The sequence below is a fragment of the Miniopterus natalensis genome, chromosome 1 (assembly GCF_054644295.1).
Source record: "Miniopterus natalensis isolate mMinNat1 chromosome 1, mMinNat1.hap1, whole genome shotgun sequence".
Lineage (NCBI taxonomy): Eukaryota > Metazoa > Chordata > Mammalia > Chiroptera > Miniopteridae > Miniopterus > Miniopterus natalensis.
Genome location: NC_142081.1, coordinates 20,376,454 through 20,402,647, shown reverse-complemented (window position 1 = coordinate 20,402,647; position 26,194 = coordinate 20,376,454). Strand labels below are relative to the sequence as shown.

At 39.3% G+C, this 26,194-nt stretch overlaps 1 protein-coding gene across 2 annotated transcripts; it reads right to left on the bottom strand.

The window, feature by feature from the left end:
* Window positions 1–428: 428 nt before the first annotated feature.
* On the bottom strand, window positions 429–25,877 carry MLH3 (mutL homolog 3). 2 transcript variants are annotated; one of them, XM_016208682.2, is made up of 12 exons: window positions 21,514–25,876; window positions 18,651–18,749; window positions 17,872–17,957; window positions 17,055–17,159; window positions 15,908–15,980; window positions 10,835–10,906; window positions 9,331–9,442; window positions 8,145–8,304; window positions 4,899–4,922; window positions 4,732–4,810; window positions 2,579–2,730; window positions 429–1,373 (listed from the first exon to the last, which is right to left on the bottom strand). In XM_016208682.2, exons 1-12 carry the CDS (start codon window positions 24,785–24,787, stop codon window positions 1,254–1,256), a joined length of 4,356 nt encoding a protein of 1,451 aa, XP_016064168.2. In that variant the 5' UTR covers window positions 24,788–25,876; the 3' UTR covers window positions 429–1,253. The 2 variants fall into 2 exon arrangements, with proteins under 2 accessions (XP_016064168.2, XP_016064169.2); XM_016208683.2 differs by lacking the exon at window positions 18,651–18,749 and having other exon boundaries at window positions 21,514–25,877.
* Between the last annotated feature and the right edge of the window lie 317 nt (window positions 25,878–26,194).

The window sequence follows — 26,194 nt, the reverse complement described above, 5'->3', positions numbered from 1 at the left end:
ACTGCAGGGCTGTTCGCAAACAAACTTCTCTTCTATGAGCACTAATTTGTTTCCTGCATTTAAAAAGGAGGAAAGTAATTCCACTGATACAAAGGCCAATTTGAGCAGGCTGGTCAGGAAATAAAAAAGTGGAAATTTTCATTGCAACATCTTTTTCATTGTGTGTCACCCGGTTGCAATAAACACTGCCTGCTGTTTGCCCTCTTCCCCCTTCTGGAGGACGTTAGTCTACTGGGCCTCTTCAGCAGAGACCAAGTCCTCTACCCAGGCGGGGCAGTGAGAATTAGAGTGAAAAACGAGCACTTGCAGAAAGACCCCAAGCAGATTATGAGGCCATTAGATACGCAAACTGTAATGAAACCAAGATACAATCTGAAAGGGACCAAAAGAACCCTGTCTCCTGAAAAAATGGAGAGAACACATCTGGGTAGGTTGAGAATAAATGCATTTTAATACGAAAATTGCTTTCACATAAAGAGATACTTTATAAAAGTACAAAAAAATCATATTTTAAAAAACAAGTTCACAGTACTTGCATTGTTTTACTGGTTTGGGATATGAACAACATCAGTCAGAGTTCTTAAAGTGACGATAAAACAAAAAACGAAGACAAGGACTTCAATTTTCTCCCTCTATCCTTGTCCTTGTTTCTCTTTATCAATTGCTTTGATCCCTAAAATAATCTAACTATAGGCCTGATGGAAGACGGCAGAGTGTTTCCTGAGGGCAGAGAAACTCTTCAAGTCTGAGGTTTGGAGTGTAAGCAGCAGCAGAGGGGAGCCAAGAAGCCTGAAGGAAAGGGAGGGGAATGCAGCAGGGCCCCGGGCAGGCTAGAAAGGCAGACCTGGTTCCTCGGAGTTCAGCATCAGGTAAATGGTCATCAATGCAAATTATGAGGCTGGAAAAAACTGCAAAACCAAACCAAAAAATCCCACATCCCACCCCAAGAAAACCACAAACCAACCAACCAGACAGATAATAAATGATTAAAATTTTATCCCTAAATAAGTTACAAAAAGTAGATATTATAGGGCAACCTCCTGTGTCCATGGATGTAAACGAATGAAGTATCTTTAGGCTTGAATTTCATCTGGCTACTCAACTAGAGGGATCATCTCCTCAAGGAAGACTGATACGTTGCTCAGGTGCCCTGGGCGGGTTCCGTCACGACTGCTGGTACCTGCTGTTTATGCTCTGCTCAGAGGCATATCGTTAGCATCCCCTTGGTTCCTTACAGATCAGTAATTCTGTTCTCATGGTGGCTCACAAGGAGGCATGGATGCCTGTAGGCTTTGCCTCGTATCACATCCTTCTTTTCCAAAGAGATGCCAGGCCTGGGCCATTTTGCGAAGTTTTGCAAGATTGGGTTTAATCTGTGGGAAGAAAGAATAATTCCAATTACCAGTAGGAAAAGCCAAGTAGTATAGAAGTATTTCCTAATTATAGCTATTCGAATCTGTCTAGATTCCTCATTTCTGGATTCAGATTACGGATTTCTTAGGATAAGCGGTACTGAGAACTGGAAGTCTAGATCCCACCCCTTCAGGAACAGGGACATGGCTCTTTTTCATTATCATGGGAAGCAGACAGTTTTTAATGGAGTAAAATCTACTGGATGAATCAGAAAACAGTGGTACCTGAAAACTCCATGCAAGAAAAGACTTTATGGCCCTCAGCAGGGAAGGTAAGCAAAAGAAAAGATTTAGGCGCCGGCCGGGTGGCTCAGCTGGTTGGCGCATTGTCCCGTACACTGAAAGGCGGCTGGTTCGATTCCCAGTCAGGGCACATGCCTAGGTTACCCGTTTAACCCCCGGTCGGGGTGCGTACAGGAGGTAACTGATGGATGTTTCTCTCTGATATCAATGTTTCTCTTTCTCTCCCTCTCCCTTCCTCTCTCGCTAAAATCAATAACAACATATCCTTGTGTGGGGATTAAAAAAACATATATATATGAAAAGATTTTGGAAAGCAGCAACATGGACATTCCTATCATGCTGTCATTTCTGTTTCATTTAAGATTACAAGGACAGGATATATTCTTTAATTTAATCACTCTGTGCCTTTATTGTATTACCAACGTCATTGTTCCTGGACTGCTGAGTAATCATGGCCAAAGCCTGATGTTGAAATCTCCTAAGCTTGCTTCCCTGGGCCTGATGATCCTCAAATCAAACTCTAGAGGTCCTTGCAGATGGCTACCATTTCCAGCAAGGTCACCATTTCCAGCAATACCATCAAGCAACTGGCTGTTTAGGTTCCACTTGCCAGCAGTGAATTTTCTGTTTCTACCAATTTTCTGTAATCCCAAAGAACTGCATCCTATCAAACCTAGAGCCAGTAGGTAACAGATGTTCAGAATACATCAGCTTGTACATGTGTTAAGCTAAAAAAATACAAAGGTATCATGTGTATAATCTGACAGCTTACCCTAAGCTCCATTTTGAATTTGAGCTAGAAGCTGAAATGGCGAGACTTTACATAAAACTTCCAAGGATTAAGACATTACATTTGAATAATAGGATCTGAAAAAGGAAAAGCAGATAGACTTTACTTCCTCTTCTGTTAGTCATCACTGTACCTGTTTTTCCTGCTCCAAGTGGTCTATGTCAGCTAATGGCAGCATGGAGGGTCTCCCATGAGCACACTGGAATGGCAGCTGGCACCAGGACAGAGCTTCAATAAGGCGATAGCTCTCCTCTAAGCTCAGGCTATCATTAAACTTAATGGCCCCTAAACGAAAGACAGAAACAAGAAGGTTATGATGTATATGGTGGGAAACCAATGCTGACCCTGGGTCAGAGCCAAGTATCTGGAAAAAGTAAAATGTTTCTGAGGCTCTTTCATGTGACTTTAAGACTGCTTGAAATTGGCATTTACGGCCATGGATGAAACTAAGGCTTCAGGACTGACCTCTCTCTCAGCTTTTCCTTATGGAGCCCTTGTCTTCCTAATCCCTGTCGGAGGCATTCCTTAATTTATTAGGATTTTGCTTTCAGAGGCAAGAACAATATTTTTGCCTGCTTACAGGTTTATGAAAGCAAGGTCATCTTTTGTCCATAGCCAATCTATCACCAAGATCTCTGACTGTTTTCTACAGTGTCCATTTCATTTGCATTCAATGTCCAGTTCATTTTTCTAGTTCCATAATAACCTTCTTAATCTAAACTCTCATATTGTCAGAACCTGCCTTTATGCATCCATTAACTCACTCAGTCAACAAGTATTTACAAGTGTATACTCTGTATTAGGAGCTATACTGGGCAGACTGAGACAAGGATTTCCACCCTTGTGAAGTTTCTAATCTAATGGGTCTAACAGGTGAGACAAACATTAAACAAATAATTACACAATAATTTAAATGATAAACTAAACGATATATGTAAAATACATATTTATATATAAAAATATTTTATATTACTGTATATATTTAAATTATAAGAACTGTGAGATGTGAAAGAATATGTAATAGAAAAACCGAACCCAGTTTAGGAGGTCAGGGAAGGCTTCCCTGGCAAAATGTTATTTAATCTGAAACCTTAGGTTAAGAAAGACAAGAAAGAATCGGAAAGGCATTTCAGACAGAGGAGAAGGGCAAATGCGGAAGTGCAGAAACATAAGAACCAGGTCAAGGAAGCAGGCTGAATGTAAAGGGCACAGCGGACAGTGAGATGAAACCGGAGAGGCGGGGGCCAGAAAATTGCTTTCACATAAAGAGATACTTTATGTGAGTAAAGCCCCTTGCAGACCATGGTGAAGAGTGAAATTTCTATCCTAGTCTTGACACATTTTAGTTAGAAGAAGGATATGCTCAGAGGAATGTTTCAAAAAGATTCCTCTGGGTGCTGAGGGAAGAGTAGCTTGAAGCAGAGCCAGAATGGATGTGGGGAGACTAAGAGGACTCGGGCAAGAAAGAGGGAGGTAGCAGTGGAAACAGATCACATCAGGCAGATTTAAGATACATTCTGAAGGCAGAGATGGTCAAATTTGGTGATGGAGTACATATGAGGAGTAAAGACAGGATAAAGGGAGTTTAGGATATTTACAGGAGACAAATTAATGAGTGATTGTGGTTACTAAGCTGGAAAAGACAGGAAGTGAAGAGAGGAGAAGGTCAATGGAGAGAGATCAAACAGGGAGGGTGTCATTTAACTGGAGACCCCTTTGTGGTCAAATGACAGCTGCAGGGGATTCTGTAGCTGTCAGGATCCCTAAGGTAAGTTCCTCCAATACCACTTCCTATATTTTATCATATTACCCTACTCAAGAACCCTCAATGATTCTAATGCCTTGTGTATAAAACCTAAAGGTTTTGCTGTGGCCTTCTAGGCTTCTTTCTCACCAGCCTAATTTACTGATACTCTCTGCTGAGCCTCATAGCTAATCTGTGCCTTTGGGTCTCTACACAGGCTATTTCCTCCCCTTGCAGTAAACTTCCCCTTCCATCCTATGAATTCACGTCTCTCAGCTCATTCAAAACTTGACTCAAAATATATCTCCTCTAGGAGTTATTCCACTCATATTAGTCAGTTTGCATTATGGTCAAATACTATATGTGCTGGAATTTTGCTTTGTAAAGGTAATTTTTTAGTGTTCATTTTGTGTTCAGTTTCTTGATCTAAATTGTACCCTCCCTGAGATGAGTAGTAAATGTGCCTTCTACTTTCATACTTGCGGTACCCCTGCCATTGCTCAGCATGCAGAGGTCCTCATCACTGTTGTGTTGAGTCTTACCATGGCAGGCTTGAGATGCCAACACCTTCTGGACAGTCAGTGGCAATGTCCCTTGGATGCCTCCTGTGGTCTGGAGTAGCTAATGCATAAACATATTCTTCATTAATGGAAAAGGAAATGGGGTAATGATGCCTCTGTGTAAAAACTCAAAGAAGAGAAAAGTTTACCTCCACTTGCTCTCGAATAAGTTCCTACAAAGCAAACAGGAAAAGAGGCATTAATCTACTGTTATGTTATTCTTGCCCCCTGATAGTTTACAAAATATCCCAATTTTCTTCTTTATGCCTCCTGAAGGAGAGTTCCAGCAATACAGCACTTAGGTGCAAATTATTTGTTGTAAGGCACTTTAAATATGAAATACCAAAACAACTGAATAGAACTCTTATTGCATAGAGAATATATTTAGCTACTGAAACTTCCTCCAGAGGTAGCTCATCAACTCATGCGGTTATGCAACTGGTGAGAGCAGCCTTGATGATTCGACTGACTCTAAATAGCAGGGAGGCATCTAAGAGTCTGTCTGTTTGTATTCATAATCTCAACCAGAACAAGTGTAATATTACACAGACACCGAATAAATATACAAGAATCATCAACACAACTGTGCACTCAGTATAACACTTGCTTAGATATCATAAACATAAACATAAGTAGTCACTTTAGTTCCCACAGGCTCTTTTTTTTTACAATTCTTTTCAGGTCAAAAAGTTTATTTTCTGAGGCATTTTGTTGAGCAGTTTCTCCTCACTAGTATATCTGTCCCAAGGCCTTTTTAACAGTTATACCCCTGCAGATCTTAATATTTACAAAAGGACTTTAAAGAAATCTAAAGCAGACACTATTTCATGTTACCACTTTGTTTAACCTCTGAAAGTAACTGTTTTGAAATATGGCACATTTAATAACTTCATTATAAGAAAACACAGGATTTCTTTACTCCTAGAAATGGCAATGTATAAATTAGCTTCCTAAGATTACAACATGGTAGATTTTCTTTTTACACCAGACTCAGAAAATTCTCTCCCCTCCCCATCTACACTCTAGTTCACCATGCCTATAAATGAGCATAGTTTCAAAGAGCTAGGTGCCAGATACTACTGCATTTCTTAAAAGCCACCTATTTTCCCAAACAAGCTAAATAGGAAGATGTCTCATAATATCTGACCCACTAACAAAGCTTAGTGTGGAGAGAGATCAAACCTACCTTTTTCGCTATTCTCTCTTGCTTGTTTATCTGGGACTTGTAAGCCTAGTCAGGGGGAGAAAGGTCTATTCTCTGTTTATTTCATATTTCAGTGGTTCAATTTTAAATAATTTAAATAATATAAAAATGGTTCATTCATCAGGCTAGAGGACAGAACTTTATAGAAAGATGTATTAGTGATCTTTCAACTGCTAAGGTCCAAGTAGCTACCTTTTCTTCAAGACACCAAAACTTACTTCAGCCTCTTCCAGAGTCAACAGGATCTCTCCTGATCAGCCTGACTTAACATAATCAAGATTTACTGAAACCATAAGCATTGTTTCCATTTGAAGTAAACTCCTTACCAATAGTCTTTGAAGTCACTTTACAAAAAGTTTTTATTGTAATTTTCTGGTTAAATACTTAGGGATTGAATTACAATAAAAGATTCTAACAGATCTTATCTTTTGGATTTAAGACAATTTGGAGGAGGAGCCTTGGAAAAATAAGCTATGTTGGGAGGAAAGAGCGATGCTGAAAACAGGCTGTCTGATCAAAGGGCAATTTTGGAAAGGGTAAAATCAAGGTAATCCAAAAGCTCTCTTCTTTACGCAGCCAAAGTTCTTGAAAGAGTAGTATAGTTAGCTCCACTGTCCCTCCCTTCACTCACTCTCTGACCCACAGCAACCTGTCTTCTGCCCCACCTGACTCCCAGGCAATGATTCCAAGGTAACCAATGTCCTCATGACAGCAAAATCCAACTTGCGACTGCTGACCATTCCCTTCTTGATTAAACGCCCGTTGGCTCTAGCAATACTACTTTTCCCCAATTTCCCTCCTCCCTCGCTGACCAAATATATTCAATGATCCTTTACAGCTGCTTCTTTCTGGCAGTAGCTTTCCAGCCCTTTGCTAAAGCATTTACACCCTGAATGCTTAGTTCCAGGAGCCCTTCTGAAGACATATCCCTGCTTGAAGACACATTCACGTACTTAACAGAGGCTGACTCCCCAGGCAGGTGCACTCCTCCCCATTCCCCTTCCAGTCATCCGAGTTAGGACCCTCAGAATCATTACGTAGCTGTCCCCTTTATCCCTTTCATAGTCTCTAGTTTCCCAGGTCCTCTGGATTCTAAGTTATGTGTCAAATACGTTCCTCCTCTGCATTACCACTGCTGTTGACTTAGTCCAGCCCTTGTCCTCTATCTGAGCCACTGCAATAACCTTTCAACTGCTCTCCCTACCGCAGATCTTTCCCATATCAGTCTATCCCATTAGTTACCCACTAAATGTATCTTCTAATTTTTATTTTTATATATTAATAAAGTAATTCACATTTCTAGAAAATGATAACGCTAAGTTGATGTGGATTTGCCTGTGCTCCAAACAGAAAGCTGGCGATGGAGTAGGAAGCCATGATGAATAAAATGAGACACTGTGAAAAAGAGCTGAGAGATCTGAGAAAGAATCAAAATTTTGGAAATAAAAAATATAGTGAACGAAATTTAAAAACACCCAGTGGACAAATTAAACATCTAGTTAAGTAGCAGGTGACAATTTCCTTGACTTCCACCCTCCTGGGCACAGCAATAATTTTGTATTTCCACAGCACTTTTTTTTAAAAAAAATTGATTGATTTGAGAAAGAGAGAGGAAGGGAGAGAGAGAAAGAGGGAGAAACCTTGATTTGTTGCTCTACTTATTTATGCATCATTGGTTGATTCTTGTATGTGCCCCAATGGGGATCAACCCCCAACCTTGCTGTATCAGGACGACGCTCTAACCAACTGAGCTACCCGACCAGGGCCCATAGCACTTTTTAAAAACAAAATATTTTTATTGATTTTTAGAGAGAAGAAGGGAGAGGGAGAGAGAGAAACATTGATGCGAGAGAGAAACAACGATCAGCTGCCTCCTGAAACCTGGGCATGTGCCCCAACTAGGAATTGAACAGGCAACCTTTACGTGCATAGGACGGCACCCAACCAACTAAGTGACACCAGCCAGGGCCATAGCACTTTTGAACATATTTCTGCCTAAATTTCATTGTGTTATAATTACTTAAATGTCCTTCTTCCTCACCTTGAGCTAATTCATCTTTGGCTCTCTAGTACCTGACACACAGCAGGTATTTCATAAATGTTTACTGAATAAAAGATGAATATACAGAGTTTCTAAACAAAATAGGAGGTTACTATCACTCAGCAATTTCAACATCTACAGCTGTCTTACCTCCACAATACTCTTGGTCACGGTAGATCTTCCTCTTCGAAGTTCATTGGCTTCTCTTTCTACAAAACAGAGTGGTACTTTTCCTATAAGGACCAGAGAATCACTAGTGTCTGGAAATATAATTCCAAGGCCCATATCTTCCAGATTTTTGTGATAACACCTAAAGAGATAACCTCAATGTAAAAGTATGACAATCTCAAATATAAAATTACTTCATTTACATTTCAGTACTGGTTCCAAATACCTGATAGTTTCTCAAAAGCTGCCACAAGTTTTATAAGCTATACTGTTTTTCTTACATTTATGAGTATTTGTTTAGGATTTTACTATTAAATTTCCTTTTTGAATTACAGTAACTTTCTTTTTTTCTCTTTTCCATTGAGAGAACCAATTTAGTTCTACGTCTTGTTCCTAAGTTTTTATTCTTCACTGAGCAATTGCTAACTTCTCGCGCTGGCACTTGAAGGAGTTTGGCACAAATAAAAGGGCTAAGAGTGTTTGGAATCAGCATTACAGCAGGGAGGTAATGAATAGCCCCAGGAACTGAGAAGTCCTGACTAATGGGATGTAAATAAATGCATCTGCCTCTAATATAAATTATGCCCCAGGGGAAAAGATATATTGGCAGTGGCATACTCCCAAACCTGAAATAAATTCAGAGGCAATTCTCTTTTTCATTTCCAATAATCTGTGCTGCCTAAAAGTGGGAAAAGGTCTTATCTTGTGATTCACTATGTTATTTGTCCCTTCCTTGCAGTCCAGTGTTTTACTTTCTTCCCAGTATGATTATGATAATGAAAAGTAAGAATCTAGAATGCACCAAGGCAAAGCAGAGTGGAAGCAATTACTGCAGTAACTTTGTTTTCAGAAACAGGACAGCATAAACATTGACTGTTCCAAGAAATGGCAAGAGTATTCTAAGCCAACTGCTGGGAAAAATTATCAGGGTAACTCTATTCTATGCTCAACAGCTGTGATATAGAGGAAAGAACAGCTTTTGGAGTCAGAAAACCTGCATCTGAGTGCCTGCTCCACCACTTAAACGTTGTTATGACCTTGAACAAGTCATGCAGCTTCTCTTAGTCTCAGGTGACTCATGAGAAAGGAACAGTAACTATGCTTATACCCCACAGAATTGTTGTAAATATTTGTACCACCAACATCACCTCCTCATGGTGGTACTAACCATAAGAGTCTCCTTTGTTCCTCTGTTACTGTTATCGCTAGTGGAGGACTTACAGTGGAAGACAGCAATTTCTTCCGACCAGAGCCCTGTGGCTGTTGCTTCTCATAGGAATCTATGGGGAGAAAGATGAATGGGTTAAGAGTAGGAAGTGGTCTTCTAGCTTCACATAAAAATGAAGCATGGGAAGGCACAGCCATGTAAGTATGACAGTGCGCAGCAGTGTGTTCAATGTACAGTTTTAGGCTTTGAATTTCCATCATTAAAGTAAAACTAGTATATATCCAGTCTGTTCATTCATTTTAGCAGTATTTTCAAAAATAAGAAATACAGCCTGGCCGGCGTGGCTCAGCGGTTGAGCACCGGCCTATGAACCAGGAGGTCACGATTCGATTCCCGGTCAGAGCACATGCCAGGGTTGTGGGCTCAATACCCAGTGGGAGGCATGCAGGTCATCCGATCAATGACTCTCATCATTGATCTCTCTCTCCCTCTCCCTTCCTCTCTGAAATCAAGAAAAATGTAAAAAAAAAAAAAGAAAAAGAAATATAAGACTTAAATCTTGCATTCAAATGAACAATGCAATGTTCCTGTAGATAGTCAATAAATGTGGTTTTAATAACAGAGGAGAGGAATGTGGATTACTGAGGAAATAAAATGGGTTTACTGTCTAGTCCTGTGGCTCAAGAAGGCTTCCCAATTCCTTCAGAAGGGTTTCCCATCTCTGAAGAGACTTAGTCAGTAGTGCTATTCTCAAATGGTCCAGGACGTATAGCAAGTAAGTTTTTCCAACACTGTTTTTACTATCTCTTTTCCAACAATTAGGTCTTCATTTTACAAGGAAAAGTGAACATGGAGTAATAGCATCACCACTCTAGTCCATAAAATATCTCCCTAGGTCCTCACTTAGCTCTTTGACATTAGGTTTTTTATTACTTGACCACAGGAGTAAAGATTTTCCTGGTATTTTACCTCTTGGAGAACACACTGCTTCATGGCAAGAAAAAAGGTAGCAAAGATTAAAAAGCACATATTGACTTTGGAAGGATACATAGCAAATTAGTGATACTGGTTGCCTCTGGGGAGAGAAACTAGGTGGGATGAAGGACAAGGGTAGAAAGAAGACTTTAATATATTCCCTTTTGTGCCGTTCAGACTTGAATCTATTTGATTACACTACAACATCGTATGGGCATGTGGAGGGGCATATATTTCAGCTAGATGTCATGCTGAAATAGCCTAATCCTCAGACCCCCAATCCCTAGGGTTGATGATATAGATACAGCAAATGTATTCTTGATAATGTAAGATCCAAATGTTTGAATTAGTAAAGTGAACTACTACATTCCTTCAGTTATAAAAGAAGCCAAAACAGAGGACTTCAGCTTAATTTTTTAAAATATACAATTCATTTTCCTCACAACAGTAACAGTTAGAAAAACTCTTTCAGTTATACTAATTCTGCTGCGGAGTCTCAAATCTTTTCTAGTCCCAAACAGATCCTTACCAATAATAAGCTGCTCCAAACGAACACGCTCATGGGCAGCATGCTGATCCACCAAGACTAGCAAATTTCCACCTAGAAGGTTATCAAAGATTACTGAAGTTTCATATTATCAGATCAAGACTGAAATAATCATGTGTGTTGAGGGAGAAAAAGGTTAATTCAAACTATGTAACAAGGTGAGCATAAGACAAACATACCAAGTAGGAACATGTGTCTTATTTCCTTAAAAAAAATGAAATTATGGGGGAATACAACAAATCATTTCTGATGAAAAACTCTTTAGTTCATTAGTATTTCATTTATAAAACAAGGTTAAACCCCTACTTTTTTTTTTTTTTAACATATCTTTACTGATTTCAGAGAGAGGAAGGAAGAGGGGGAGAGAGAGAGAGAGAAACATCAATGATGAGTCATTGATCGGCTGCCTCCTACATGCCCCCCGACTGGGGATCAGGTCAGCAACCCGGGCATGTGCCCTGCCGGGATCCAACTGCGATCTCCTGTATCCCAGGTCGATGCTCAGCTGCTAAGCCACACTGGCCGGGCCCTACTTTTTTTTTTAATTCTCCTCTGAGGACATGTTTTCATTGATTTTTAGAGACACAAAGGAAGAGAGAAACATCAATGTGAGAGAAACAGAGATTGGTTACCCCCCATACCCGCCCCGACAGGTGATCGAACCCACAACCAGAAACTGAGCCCACAGCCTTTTAGTGTACAGGAAGGTATGCCAACCAACCGAGCCACCTGGCCAGGGCAAGCCCGACATTTTAAGCTTCAAATACTGACTTTGCTTTACTAATACAAATTTGATACAATGAAGGATCATTAAACAGTACATTATTATAATCGGCTGACCTTGATTTGCAGGCTACCCAGGAGCCCATGAAGAATGTAATTCTACTACACTTTAGATCAGAGGTCAGAAAATTTTTTTCTAGGCTTTTGGTACAGATGGTTTCTGTCCAACTACTCAACTCTTCATTTTGAACTAGAGCAGCCATAGATAATATGTGAATATTGTAGCTGTGTCCCCATAAAACTTTATGTGTAATTTTAATGTGTCAAGAAATATTCTTCTTTTGCTTTTTCCCCAGCTATTTAAAAATGTAAAAACCATTCTTATCTACCTGGCTGAACAAAAACAGGTGGTAGTTGGATCTGGTCCACCAGCCACAGTTGGCTGTGATTTAGAATCAGCCTTCTCAAACTTAGGCACACAAATCACCTAGGATCTTATTAAAATTCAATTCTGATTCAGTTGGGAGGGGGGGGGGGACACAAGCTTCTGCAATTCTACTAGACTCCCAGGTGATGATGCTACTTTCATACTTCGAGTAGCAAGGTTTTAGATGCTTAAGTGCAAGAAAGGAAGCAGAATGTCCTGACCCCAAAAGCCAAAACTAATCTTTTTCTCATTGACAGAAGGACTGACATTACTACATCACTTACATTACTACATCTTTTTAGCTTATAATTTAATACTTGGGCCAAAGGGTTGAGATTTATTGCTATTGATTATATTAAAATAAAAGTTCTCTCTTGAACTTGATCAAAAGAGATAATGCCTGTTTCTCCTCTTTCTACTAAAGATTAAAAAATTGTTTCTATGACACTATCAAATTCATGACATGAGAGCTTAAGATTTAAAGAAAAAAAGAAATAATTTTTCTGACAGCATGTTCAACCACAGGAACAGGCCCCAAATTGTTGAATTGTAAACTCCTTTGAGGATAGGAGTTGCAGCTGGTTGTGATGAATACTGAACATCCTGTATTGGGCAAGACAATGGAATAATAAATTGGAGGGAGTGATCTCAAATTAGAGCCAGTGTGAATTTCCAAGAGTCAGTGACCCTAAAAAATCTATCCTGTACCTGACTCTGGAGGAATGGTTTACAGTCAATATAGTGTTCACAACCGTTTTCATTCCTTGAATGAAACAGAATATCTGAAGGTAACTTACTAATACTGGAAACTGTATTTTTAATATTCCAACACAACAGAATATAAATTTCATATGGGCAAGGATTTTTGTCTGTTATATCCCCAGCATGTGTAACAACAATCAGGTCCATAATAGGCACTCAATAATTATTTTCAGAATAAATGAATGAATCTTTATTCTTTACGGTATCATAACTGAACAACTGTATTTTACTGTAGGTGGAAACATTCAATAAAAAATGATAATATATGACGATAATTTTACTATAACTTAATATACTTGTAAGTTACAAAAATATGTGGAGATATTAAAATACAAGTAAGTCAATTATAAGAATAGGTTGCTTTAGGTATTCATAAGCAACAGTAAAAACACATTTTGATTTAGAAAAATGTATTTATCTAAGAGTACTCTTTGGTGGCAGCTAACCAATACAATGATAATATAAAATTTCAAGAGAAATTTAAATAGGTCCCTTTTACTTCTTTGAACATCTATAGATTTTGTGGCTACACCCATCTCAGGAGCCATTAGTAGAGATTTGAGAATTTTAACAAAGAATTCCAGGTAATCAAAACTTTAGAATAAAATCTATTCATTTTCTAGAAACAGTAAAACTATAATTTCACCTTTATTAATTCCATATTTATGACAGAATTTTGATTAATTCGCCTTTGACCTATTACGACATTTATTAGATAAGTCTACACTGTAAATAGGGCAAAAAGGAATATTCTGAAATACAAAGAGAATGAACTGCTTTCAAACTTTAGAAGCACTTGCCTGCAGGTCTACTGCTCTGGAGCCAGGGCTCACAGCCACCCGGGCCTTTCCTGGAACCATACAGTATCAAGTATTATAAATGTGCTCAAGAGTCTCCAAGTTTAAAGGAAGAAAAATGAAAAGAAGCCTCCTCTCACTCTCACCCTCTTTCAGTCCCTCTCTTCCACGTCACAGATTTCTGAGTCTCTCCTTGCAGCCTGCCAGCATCCTCCCCTACCTCTGACACAGTTCTCACCTGAGTCCCTCACTTCTGCTGTCACAAAGTTGAACAGATCATTTCAGTCCTCATCTTACTCATCCTCTTGGCAGCATTTATATGAAGTCTTGGCTTTGCAACACCACCTTTGTCTGTTTTCTTCCTATTTCTCAAGCTGTTCCTTCACAACCTCTTTCGCTGGTCCACCCTTTTCTGACTAGCTGTTAAATGCTGGGATTACTCTAGATTCAGAATCTCTTCTCCTTTCCCTTCACTCTTTTTCTAGGTAGTAAAAGTTACACTTGCAACTTCAATGACCAACTTTAGGCTGACAACTCAGGTTTATATCTCCATGTCAGAATACTTTTCTAGTCCCAAACCTGTAATATCCAGCCACCTTCTGGACATCTCTTCTTGAACGTTTCCAACAGATTACAGACTGAACTCATGGTGCTCACTCTCTGCCGGCCTCTCGTCCAGACTCATGATGTCCTGCAACATCACCCACTCAGCTATGGAGGCCAGAAAACTAGGAGACCTCTTTGATATACCTTCCCCCCATCCAATCCATCACCAACACCTGTTGACTTTATCTCCTAAATATCTTTCCAATGCATTTACTTCTCTCTAGTCCACCCTGGTCCTCGCTATACTGCAATATCCTCCTGATGGTCTCTCTGCAGTTACTGGGATGCACCCTCCTACCCAGTTCATTCTCCACAATGCAACCAGAGCAATAGTTTCTTTTCTTTTTAAAAAATATATCTTTATTGATTTCAGAGAGAAGAAGGGACAGAGAGAGACAGAAACGTCAATGATGAAAGTCATTGATCAGCTGCCTCCTGCACGCCCCCTACTGGGGATCGAGCCCGCAACCCGGGCACGTGCCGTGACCGGGAATCGAACTGTGACCTCCTGGATCCTAGGTCGATGCTTAACCACTGAGCCACACCATCTGGGCCAGAACAATATTTTCAAAATACAAATATGATGGAACATGTGCCACCAAAAAAATAACATCAGAAAACCAATTAAAAAAGAAAACAGAAAGCTTTCAATTGTTTCCAGTTGGTGTTGGGACAAAGACAAACTTGTAAGTGGCATTTGAGACTAGGCCTCAGCTTCTTGCTCTCACTCCCATTGCACCTGCCCTGATTTTCCTCACTAAGGGAGAGAAAATCACACACTGCACGCTATCCCCTCTGCCAACAATACTCCTTCTCTTCTTTCCCTAGTTAACTCATACTCATACTTCTGATCTCACTTTACCAACTAAACCTTCCCTGACCTCCCTGACTAAATCAGGTCTTCCAACACAGGTACTTACAGCATCTTGTTTCTCTCCTCCGTAACACCAGCTAGAGTTAACATTTCTGAAATTATCTGTTTCTCCTCCATGTATTTTTCCTCCACCATTGTATCCCTAGGGCCTAATACAGTCCTGGGCGTACAAAAGGCACTCAATATTTGTTGAATGAGTTAATATGATTGACAGCCCGGCCGGGCATGGCTCAGCGGTTGAGCATCGACCTAGGATCCAGGAGATCGGGGTTCGATTCCTGGTCAGGGCACATGCCCGGGTTGCGGGCTAGGCTGCCGATCAATGACTCTCTCATCATTGATGTTTCTATCTCTCTCTCCTCCTCTCCCTTCCTCTCTCTGAAATCAATGAAGATATATTTTTTAAAAAAATAAGAAAAAAATATGATTGACAAACTATTATTGTTTTATTAAAGCAGGTCACCAAGAGATTGTACTTAACTTTCGATAACCCTAGTATAGTTAATTATATAAACTTTCTATAATTATAAAAGGAATACATAAAAACATTATTTAAAAGTCAAACAATACAAAATATTTTAAAGAGTAAAACATGAAATTCCCCCTTTTCCCTCCCATTCTCACTCCTAAAGTAACTACTGTTTAATAGCTTAACATGTATCTTATATATGTATGCCTTATATATGTATGTGTATGTTTATAAAACTAAATGTGCTTTAAAACTATCATAATATTAATTTAGATTGGTTTTCCCTAGTCTTCTTTCCAAATCATTGCAATGGATATATATATATACACACATGGCCTTAAAAGGAGGCTGTAGGAAGACCAGCTGATTGTTAGTCAAGGCTAAACTCCATTCTTACCTGCTTTGCCACTTTCCTCAGTCTTAGTGCTCATTAAACAGGCAATAAACTTGTTATCCACTTGCTGGAGAACCTGCCATACATTGAAACAAGTGGTACAACACTAAATAAAAATTAACGAAGACTTATCTGTATAGAAAGAGACAAAACTGTACCTAATTTAGAGTTGCTTGCATTATAGCTTTCCTATCTGAGGCTGAGTTAGGTGCTGATGAACCTGAGGGAGTCGTTGGGAAGGATAAAAGGATGGGCAAGCAGAGTGAGCAGAGGACATAAAAGGAGCACACACAGAGGCATCTAAGAGGGAAATGCTAACAAAACTTTAGAGCAGACCTGAAATCTTCCCAAGGGAATGACTTCTTAATGGGCATATAACCAGAGAATTATTAATATGACCAGGACTGCTAACAAATAGAGCTGATATAAATTTTAAAAATTTATGCAAAAGCAAGGAAAAGCATTTTGGAAGAGCTAGTCCATTAAAACGGTAAGTGAAAAATCTACCTGTGGCTTTAGGCCTTAGTGGTTCCTCTCTGTCCAGGCACTGACAAGGCTCCCCCCAGTCTATACCCCATAATCTATACCTCTACCCCATGGCCTATTTCTGGGTCAAACATGCCAGGTTAGGAGTTTACCTAGATGTGTCTAAACTCCTAATTTGTTCCCATACTGAAAACAAGGAAACAAAGTGAAAATAAGACGGCCAGAGTGGTATAGAGAAGGGGCATCTGGAAAAGCAGATGGGACAAGAGGTCCCGATTTTTATTGGAACGCCTCAACCTGGGGTCTCCTAAGTCATGTCATTTGTAGCCTCACACAACAGAGGTTGTTTGAAAAGGGACATTGTTGCACATTTAAGGACAGTATTTCTGCAGCACTTAGTTGATTTATAAATTACTGACAAAATATAAAGTCTGTAAAAACCTTGAAACTGGGAGCCTCGTCCATCACCCATCCTAAGGACATCTTCTTTGTGAAGAGTTCGGTCCCTCTCATTCTCTTCTCATGATAAAACTCCAGTAAACATCAACCCACATGCGCCTGACCAGGGTGCTCCACATCATTAAATAAACCAAATTTCCTAAGAGTTAGTCTAGCTTAGGGCTTATATATGTATTTTTATGAGATTTCAAAATCAATCTTTTACCTGCATCGAATGAATCATGTCCTTGGTGAAGCGATAAGGATATAAGATGTTGTGAATTTTAACAGCTAGGCCTTCAGCCTGACCACTGCTTACATCAACAGCAACCTAGAAAGACCCAGCACAAATATCATTTAAATTTAGGTGTGTGTTTTTTTATGTCTGCAGAACTGTTTTGCCAAAGATCTCAAAGTGCTTTAAAAACTTTCATTTTCATAGAGCCTACTAGAGGTGGGCTGATTTCGGAGAGCTTATAGGAATTCAAAAGGCTCTATGAACAAAATCATTGAAAAAACCCAATATTATTTCAGGTTAACAATTGGTCTTGGCTCCATAATCAAGTCCTTAAAGATATCTTTAACTGAAGGATCAACAATTAAGTGTTCATCTATTCTACACCCTCATTACAACACACAAAGTACATTCTGTGATAACCCACTGAAGAGAGTACTCTCAGTTCAATGATGAACTGTTCCTCCAGTACATGATTCACTACTTTATTTAATGATAATGGTTTTTATTATCGCCACCCTAAATACTCTGCCATAGCTACAAGTTGGAGTTTTGAAGAGTGATAAACACTTTCACTATTCCCACACTGATTATATACGCTTATTCCAAAATTAAAGCTGAGCTCCCAAAATATCATGAATTCTGATTCCTCCTTTCCACATTAAACATTAATTTCCAAGTAAATTATTTGGAAACATACCCACTTCCCATTCATAATTACAAATTAGTATAGTCAGTCACCCATGCCCAACTTAAATAAAATTCAAATATTAAAATAACAAGCGAAGAAAAACTGCTGCAGACCCACCTCTGGATAACGGGCAAATACTGGATTGTCCCATTCCGAGAACAAGGACTGAAGTGATCCACTCCCAACAGCATCTTCTACAGTACCTAGTGCGAAGGGGGACAGGTAAAGTTGGCATCAAGAGCCTCTGGGAAAAAGGTGAATGACATCTCATATTTGGTGTGGTGCAGTCTCAAGACCAAAGATCAGACCCATTGTTCCAACATGCTACAAAGGTTTAGTGTTTGTTGTATCTCTAAGTTGTTTCAATATGTTACTTTTTAAACTACAGTTGATGACTGTATCTTCTCACATTATAGCTTTTTCTCCAAACTATTTTCAAGAAATATTTCAGAATACAAGCCTAGGAGAAATTGGTTCAAATTAGTAACCCCACTTCCTTTAGTAAAAAAATATATATACCATAATCTATTTTTAGAAACAAAGAATAGGAAAATAATGTCTGTAACTTTTTTAAAAAATAAGAGTTTTGCGTATATAAAACTGCCTCAATATGGAGCACAACTCCAATCTTTAAAAATAAGAAACAATTTCTCAGTCACAAGACACCACAGACTGCATAATCACTCAGTATTGACCTCAAGTCTGGAAAAGTAATTTCTGATCTACATGCATGCACAGAATTACTTAGTTCTGCTGTTAAACAGGACCATGGAGTATTCCTGGTTCCAGTAAGGCACAGCTGGTACTGATCAAGCTTAATAATACAACCCTCCTTTTTTTTTAGTTAGGTGGTACATTATGCACTAGGTGTTCCAGCAATCTCCTATTGCCCCTACCTCTGTTAGTCTGTCTCATCACAGTCCTCTCTTCCAGAGCTCTAGGAAGGAAAGGAAGAACAAGGTCGCTTCTAAAAGGATGACACCTGTACTGAGACCCTAAATGTAAAAAAGAAAAACCTAAACATTTGAACTCAAAGGACAAACTATTAAAAATTAAGTTACATAAAATCTCTTTCTACACAAACTGAATCAAGACATAAGGCATACTACCAAACACTAGCTTGAGAGTCCAAAGTTCTTGAATGAAGTTAACTCTGCTAACTTATGAACCTACATTAATGCTTTGTCCCATTATCCATCTATACCAGGCAGAATGAGAACCCAAACTAGATCACTGATTCTCAATGGGGGCAATTTTGCATGGAGACATATGGCAATATCTTGGGACATTTTTGGTTGTCACAACTTGGGTGAGGGGTGTTACTGGCATCTAGCAGATAAGAGGCTTGGAATGCTGCTAATATCCTACAATGTATCAGACAAACCCTACAACAAAGATTTATCTAGTCCAAAATGTCAACATTGCCACAGTTGAGCAACACTGTATTAAACACAGAGTGGTACCTAATTATCATCCTTCACTACTGAGTACAGCCTTCACAAGTCTCCAATTTATATGTCTCATATCCCAATATATGTATCTATTATAACATTTATCTCATCATATTATATTTAGATAGCTATCTTCTCTGATATACTGTGAATTCCTTAAACCAAAAGTCGGTTAATCTGCAATGTGGCAGGGCCTAGCACTGTGTGAACAATCAATAAATGAATGAATAAGTGAATAGGTAAATGAATGAAAAGTTCTCAGTTTAGCCCCGCTGAGAGCGGCTCAGTGGTTGAGCACTGACCCAGGAACCAAGTGGTCAGGGTTCAGTTCCCGGTCAGGGCACATGCCCGGGTTGTGGGCTCAATCCCCAGTAGGGGTGTGCAGGAGGCAGCCGACTGCTGATGTTTCTCTCTCATCTATGTTTCTACCTCTCTATCTCTCTCCCTAAAAATCAATAACAACTTTTTTTTTTAAATGTTCTCAATTTAAACTCTAAGGTCTAGTAAGATTTGGCCCCAAATCTACCCTCCTTCCTGAAGGATGATCAGATTTGTTTTAGGAACAATGCTGAATTTGACAGTTTTTAAACAGGGCAAAACATGATGAAACTATTATTTCAAAAAGATAAATCTGTTGGACAGAAACTGGCGAAAGATTAACTCAGAACAATAAAATTAAAGTGGGAAGTGAAATAAGGTTGCAGAGTTAAAGACATTTTAAAGAGAAAAACTGTCAGGGCTTGGAGACTTCACACAATTCCTTAAAATTACCTTTATATATCCTCTCTTCTGTACAATTAAATTTACCTCTTAACAACTCATCTTAGGTTTTTATGTATGGCTCAACAATGTCCTAATATACATCAGCCATTTCCAGAAAGGTAACATTCCATGTAAATGGAAGGTGCTTAGGAGCCATCTTTCCATGGAACTTGTTTCTATATCCAAAATGCTTTATTTTTCATTATGAAACTCTGGGTCAACATGACCCTCAAAAGTTCTTTACAAGAACTTTTGCTAATCCAGAAAGTTAAGTAGGTTGAAGTGTGTGTTTTTTCAAACATCTAGATTTATTTAACAGGAGCAGATGCTTATGTTGAGTATGGCAGCCAACCAAGATTTCTGCCTTTGTTTAGGAACAGCCATGTCAGTTTAATGTAATTCAGTTATTTTTTTTATAACCAGCAGAAGTAGTTACATTTCAGGAAGATGAGGTGTGAGTTCCTTAGATTTACCTCTGATAAGCACTCAGTATAAATCAGGACATAAAACTACACAGACTGAAAAACACATGTGTCTTTAAGAGCAACCTGAGAGTCTCAGGAGCACATTGAAAGAAAAGGGTTTTCTCCTATTTAATGCTTTGAAAGTTACTACAGTGATTTTTTTTCCCAAAAGAAAAAGACAACAACAGTGAACCCATTGAAAAATAAAGGTCTTATTTAATCCTAAATCAGAGCTTCCTGCCAGATATTAATCCTAAAGAGAAATTATAATTTGCAACTGCATACATGTAGTTTATGCTCTTAATGTCTATCCTCCTGATGCAAAACCAAGATTACAGCCAGATGGGAATCAGCTTTACTATCCCCAGCATCTGGCCCTAAGCACACTGCCAGAACAACGTCACTATTAATGGGGACTTAGGCCTGAGAACCCAGAGTCCTTGTCTAGGCTCTGATGCAGCCCTGCGGTATGATCTAAGAGCCACATTACTGTCTCCCTGAACAGAGCTACCTACACAATAAACAGGTCAAGTGGATTAGCATATGCACTGTAATAAAGTACACATTTAACCTGGATCCCAGAACACTTATGGTCAAACCTTATTTTCTAAAAAAAAACTCCAGAGACAAAAACATATATATGGTACTGTACTGAGCCATAGCTTTTACTGGGAAACCTAGGATGACTATAGGATCATTCTGGCTGTTTACCTGGGAGCTGCAGAGAGCAACTTCCAGAAAAATACTACACTGGCATTGCAGTTCCTTTACATTTCTAGGAGAGTGGTGTGTTTGGGAGAGAGGGGAAAGCAGGCTAGGGAAGCACAGTGGATCTTCTCTACGATTAATAGTACCATTTCATTAAAAACCGTCTCACCCTCTTACACATATACACACCCATAGACACATTTATGTACACACTTCCATTCTATAGATGTCCATTGTGTTTCTAGATTTAAATAGTACTGGACCTAGAGAATATTCGTGTACCATAAAACATGTTTTATAATTAAACTTCAAAATGTTCTATCTGCCACGGTAACCTTCAAAAGCATTTCATGCCATGAACACCATACACTTACCATTCTCAAGTATGACATCCACAGCCACAGTTGTCAGATCCTTAGTACAAGCAGCCCGAATGTCCTCAGGAGGAGGAACGAATGTGCTAAGGCCAGTTGTTCTGTTGACATAAACCGTTCTTCCCAGGGCTACATCGAAATGCTGCTGCCAACCCAAAGCACACGTGTTCGACTCTTCATTTCCAGAACAAGTTCCTGCTATAGAGTCCTCACTCTGCAAACAACTTCCACTTGGGTTGGCTGTGGAATCGCCTCTGTGATCCATTAACATTCCTCTGGGAGAGTTAGGACTTCTCATCTGCTGCTCCGAAGCTGTAAGAACATCTGAATCTTTACTAATAACTGCAGAATTATTATTGGCTACTGCCAAATTTGTTTCTGGTACCACAGAGTTCTCTGTTGTACTGTTGTTAGAATATGTTTCACTATCTTTATTGGAAGAATTATCCTGTGTGACAGAGTCTAACATCGGGATGATGACACTCCCCGTTTTTTTATGCTCATTTTTAAATAACATACAAGAATCTAGGGATAACCCACTGCACAAGTCACTGTCTTTCCTACTGGAATCTGCTTGTGGAAGTTCAGTAAAATGACTCATCATCTCCACTGTTTGAGTCTCTTTTTCAGAACCTTTCATTTTGGATAATTTAGAGGCTAGTGAGTCAGGTGATTTCTCCACATCCAAAGGTTTTCTGTTCAAGTGACGCAGATCCTTTAGAATTATAGGACTTTCTCTTAAGTGAGGCATCTGGTGTTGTAAGCAGTCTTCTTCCTCGGAGAATGGGAAGTTTTCTGAGTAAAGGATGTGGCTTACTGGTTGACAACTACTACTGGAGTCATTGTGTTTCACAGGGGTGGTTTTACACATATCAGCGTTGCCTAAGTGGTTTTTGTCTCTCTGTGGAATGCCAGGTTCGACCTGAGGACTGAGATTGGTATTGATTTCAAAATTATTTTCATCCGGTTCTGTATTCAGAGGATGTTTAACCTTCCCATAGTGTCTCTTAAACTTCTCTAAAGATCCTAGCTGTGAATTTAAGCTTAGCTTCTTAGGGGCTATGGGTCTGGAGAAACCAACCGACTTACCTTTTCTCCCACTCCCATCTGAAATGTTCCTACACCAAGAGAAAGGGGATATGTCCGGTAACAGGCCACCTGGGTGTAATTTTTTACTACCTTCCTGCAAAATAGCAGATTTTCTGTAAGTCGGTATAGAGTTATTCTCTAGCCTATAACCTATATTTGCTCTGCGCAATTTTTGGTTGGGCAGTCGAGCAAATTCTGTACTTAAAGTGCTGGTTAAATCTTTGATGTCTGGAGTCTCCACTGAATGGCGTGTTCTATTTTCAAGTGTTTCTTTGGCACTCACAGGACCGGGTCGAACACAGTTTTTAAATAGATGTTCTGTTTCAGTTGGTTCATTTTGTACCACATGAGTTATAAAGCCAGTGGAACATAATTTAATTTGTCCATAACTAAAGACGTTTATTCTTCCACAATTACTAGATTCTTTTTCTCTTTTCTCTTCCTCCCCCTGAGCACCATGTACTCCCAATAACATTGTCTCAAAAGGCAGAGGCTGGTGTCCCATTTCAGTAGCACCTTTAAATGTGTCTAGCTGATTCTGAATTCTATTCTTTTTCAGGATGTCAGTAGCCATGCCATCAACAGCAGTACTTATTTTCTGTATTTCTAGATCTTCTCCACTCTCCTCAAAGTGATCTAATGTCTGGAAAGGGCTTGCAAACATTTCTGAACTGGTTCCACATGGATTTTCTGAAGAGTTAAGTTTCAAGCAAGATTTTTTATGTTTCTCATTTTCTGATTCTGAAGCTCTAGCTCTCTCTTGTTCTAAGACCCTTGATTCTGAGCAAGAGCTATCCTTGTTTTGTAAAGTTGACTCTGTCATTTTACTATGACCTGGGCCATCTGATTCATAAATATACAAAAATGAATCATTTGTCTTTTTTCTGATAGCTTCTGAATCCCTAGAATTCTGTGTGTTTATGTTTTCTGTAGCTTTTCTTTTTACAGCTTTTGATTGCAAATTAAACATTTCATAGGAATCTAAAATATTATTACATGCTTCTTGGAAACTGACTTTGTCACACTTCTCATCTGAGGACACATGCTTCTGTAGAGTGGCACTAAATAAACTAAAATCATTATCTTCACTAAATTCCTTAATGTCCTCACCTGATAATTCCACAAATAATTTTTCTTTCTTTAAAAACATCTTCATTCCTTCCTGAATGCAAACCAAAACAGTATCCCAGTTCTGAAACTCAATCAGAGTTTTTGCTGGCTCCATACACACATCATATTCACAGGACTGGCACTGTATATTGATTACATATATCCCATGGAGTTCTGGGTTAGACCGATGCCGAGGACTTGAATTCATTTGCCTACTGGCAGAACTGTTTTTTGGCTTGCATATAATACTTTCTTTTCTTAATAAAAAGTCAATGAGTTTATGCAATTTCGTTCTTAAAACTAGCCTCTTGTTCACAAACAAAAACTGCATATTCTTATTGTAGTGGGCTTCAGAGCTGATATAGCCACTAAGCTCAAACTCTTTGTGTTTAAAATGTATTTCTCTTAACTTTTGGGACTTACCTAGTCCATAAATTTGACAAAATCGGGAACATATGTCTTTGGTTTTAGGGAGTTGAAGAACCATGGAACCAGAGACATCATTTCTCAAAGAGAAAGAAATGGAAGGGTGCATGAGTGAGAGAGCTTCTATCCTTTGCCTAACCTTCTCAAACTCCAGTCTAGGATCCATGCATTTCCTCCTTACAGGTAACTGATAAAATAGGTTATACACTGTTACCGTTGTTCCAGCACTCGGTCTAGTCAAGTCAGCTTCACAAGCTTTCAGGGCTTTTCCATTCTGAAACAGTTTCATAAAAGTCTTCACTGTTCCATTTTTCTTGGATGAAATTTCCACAGCACTGGCCATGTCAGCTATACTGGCCAAGGCCTCCCCTCGGAAACCATAAAACCTCAGGTTGTCCAAGTCCTGTATGCAGTTGCATTTACTAGTGAAATAACGATTTCCCACCTTGTCTACATCATCACTTCCCATCCCAAATCCATTGTCAATCACTTGAATTTGGAAGATTTCCATGTTCACCCTCACAGCCACACATTTTGCTTCAGCATCAAGACTGTTGAGGGCAAGCTCCTCCACACATTGGCCTAAGGAGCATATAGCCAAACCAGAACGCAATTTGGCTTGTACTTCATCTGACAAGCACTTGATCATGGCAGGTGGAAAGCTGGTGAGAATGCCAGGCAGTGGTTTCCTTCTCTGAGTATAAATAATTGCCTTTGGGAGAAAAATAAAACAAAAACACACCTATCAAAGCTTCAGAATTACATAGCATTACCCATTTCTCTGAAGCATTATGAAAGACTATCATTTGATGTAAATGAAATCTCTTACTAAAACACATTGTAAAACAAAACAAATGACAGCTCTGATCTCTAGGCAGCTCACGCAGCTCAGGTTTGATGCAATGAACTTAACATCCAAAGCAGCCCTGATAATTTCATCATTTTCACTGACCCCGTCTAAATCCCACATGCCCTAAAGTGAGATCATAATCACATTTGAAGCTGACCCGTGAAAACAGTGTTCGAAATTCTAATCACTTCACAAAAAACAGATGCCTAAATTCCGCTAACATTAGCTAGAAAGTATTCACACACAAAAATCTAAGCTAGTTTCATAACATTTATACATTACACAATAACCATGACTTTTAGAAAAACTTGTAAGAACTATTAAGATGTTGTGATAAGGTGAAGGAACAGGAGGGAATAAAGTCAAATTATTGTATCAAGAAGAGATGGGCATAACAAGGCTATTGTTAATAATTACTATATTATTATGGTTAAGTGTAGTTAACCTCGGGGAAAAGGCTGGGAATGGGAAAGGCTAAGGCAGGAAATTTCCTTTTCATTATAAGCCATTCTCTATCATTTGATTTTACTTTGATAAAAAGTTTTCAGAAGGTTCTTATTATGAATATTCTTTGTGTTAATACTCTGGTCTTTACAATGGCTACAAACTACCTTGCCAATAACAATGATGGTAAAGGACTGTCTAACCTTGATTTTTAAAATTTCCTCACAGGTTAAAAAAATATATATATATAAAAATAGTGTAATTAAAGGTCCTATCCCTTCTTCTTAGTTGAGAGAGCAGCACTGTCTAGACCTCTTGCTGGCAGGGCTAGTTTTTGAAACCTGGGAAAATCAGAGCTATAACTGCTTATACAGAGTGGGGCAAAAGTAGGTTTACAGTTGTTCATATGGAAAATACCATAGTAAATAAATAATAATACAAGAAATAAACTGTGACTCACAAGTGTAAACCTACTTTGGCCCCACCCCGTCTGATGATTTCTAAGGCAAAGCAAAGCTTTAGGGGACCGGCCCGCCCAGGCCTCTCCAGGCTCAAGCTCAGGCTCCACCCCCGCCCCGCCCCCGACTCGCCCCGCCCCCGACTCGCCCCCCTAAACCCCGGCCGCCCTGACGTGGGCGCACGCGGGGAAGGCAGGCCGGGCCTTCCTGGAGCCCTGACGCGGACGGGTCCCGAAGCTGGCCCGCAGGGTTCGCCACGACCCTTCCGGTGTTAGAAACCAGAGCTCCCGGAGTCGTCCAGTCG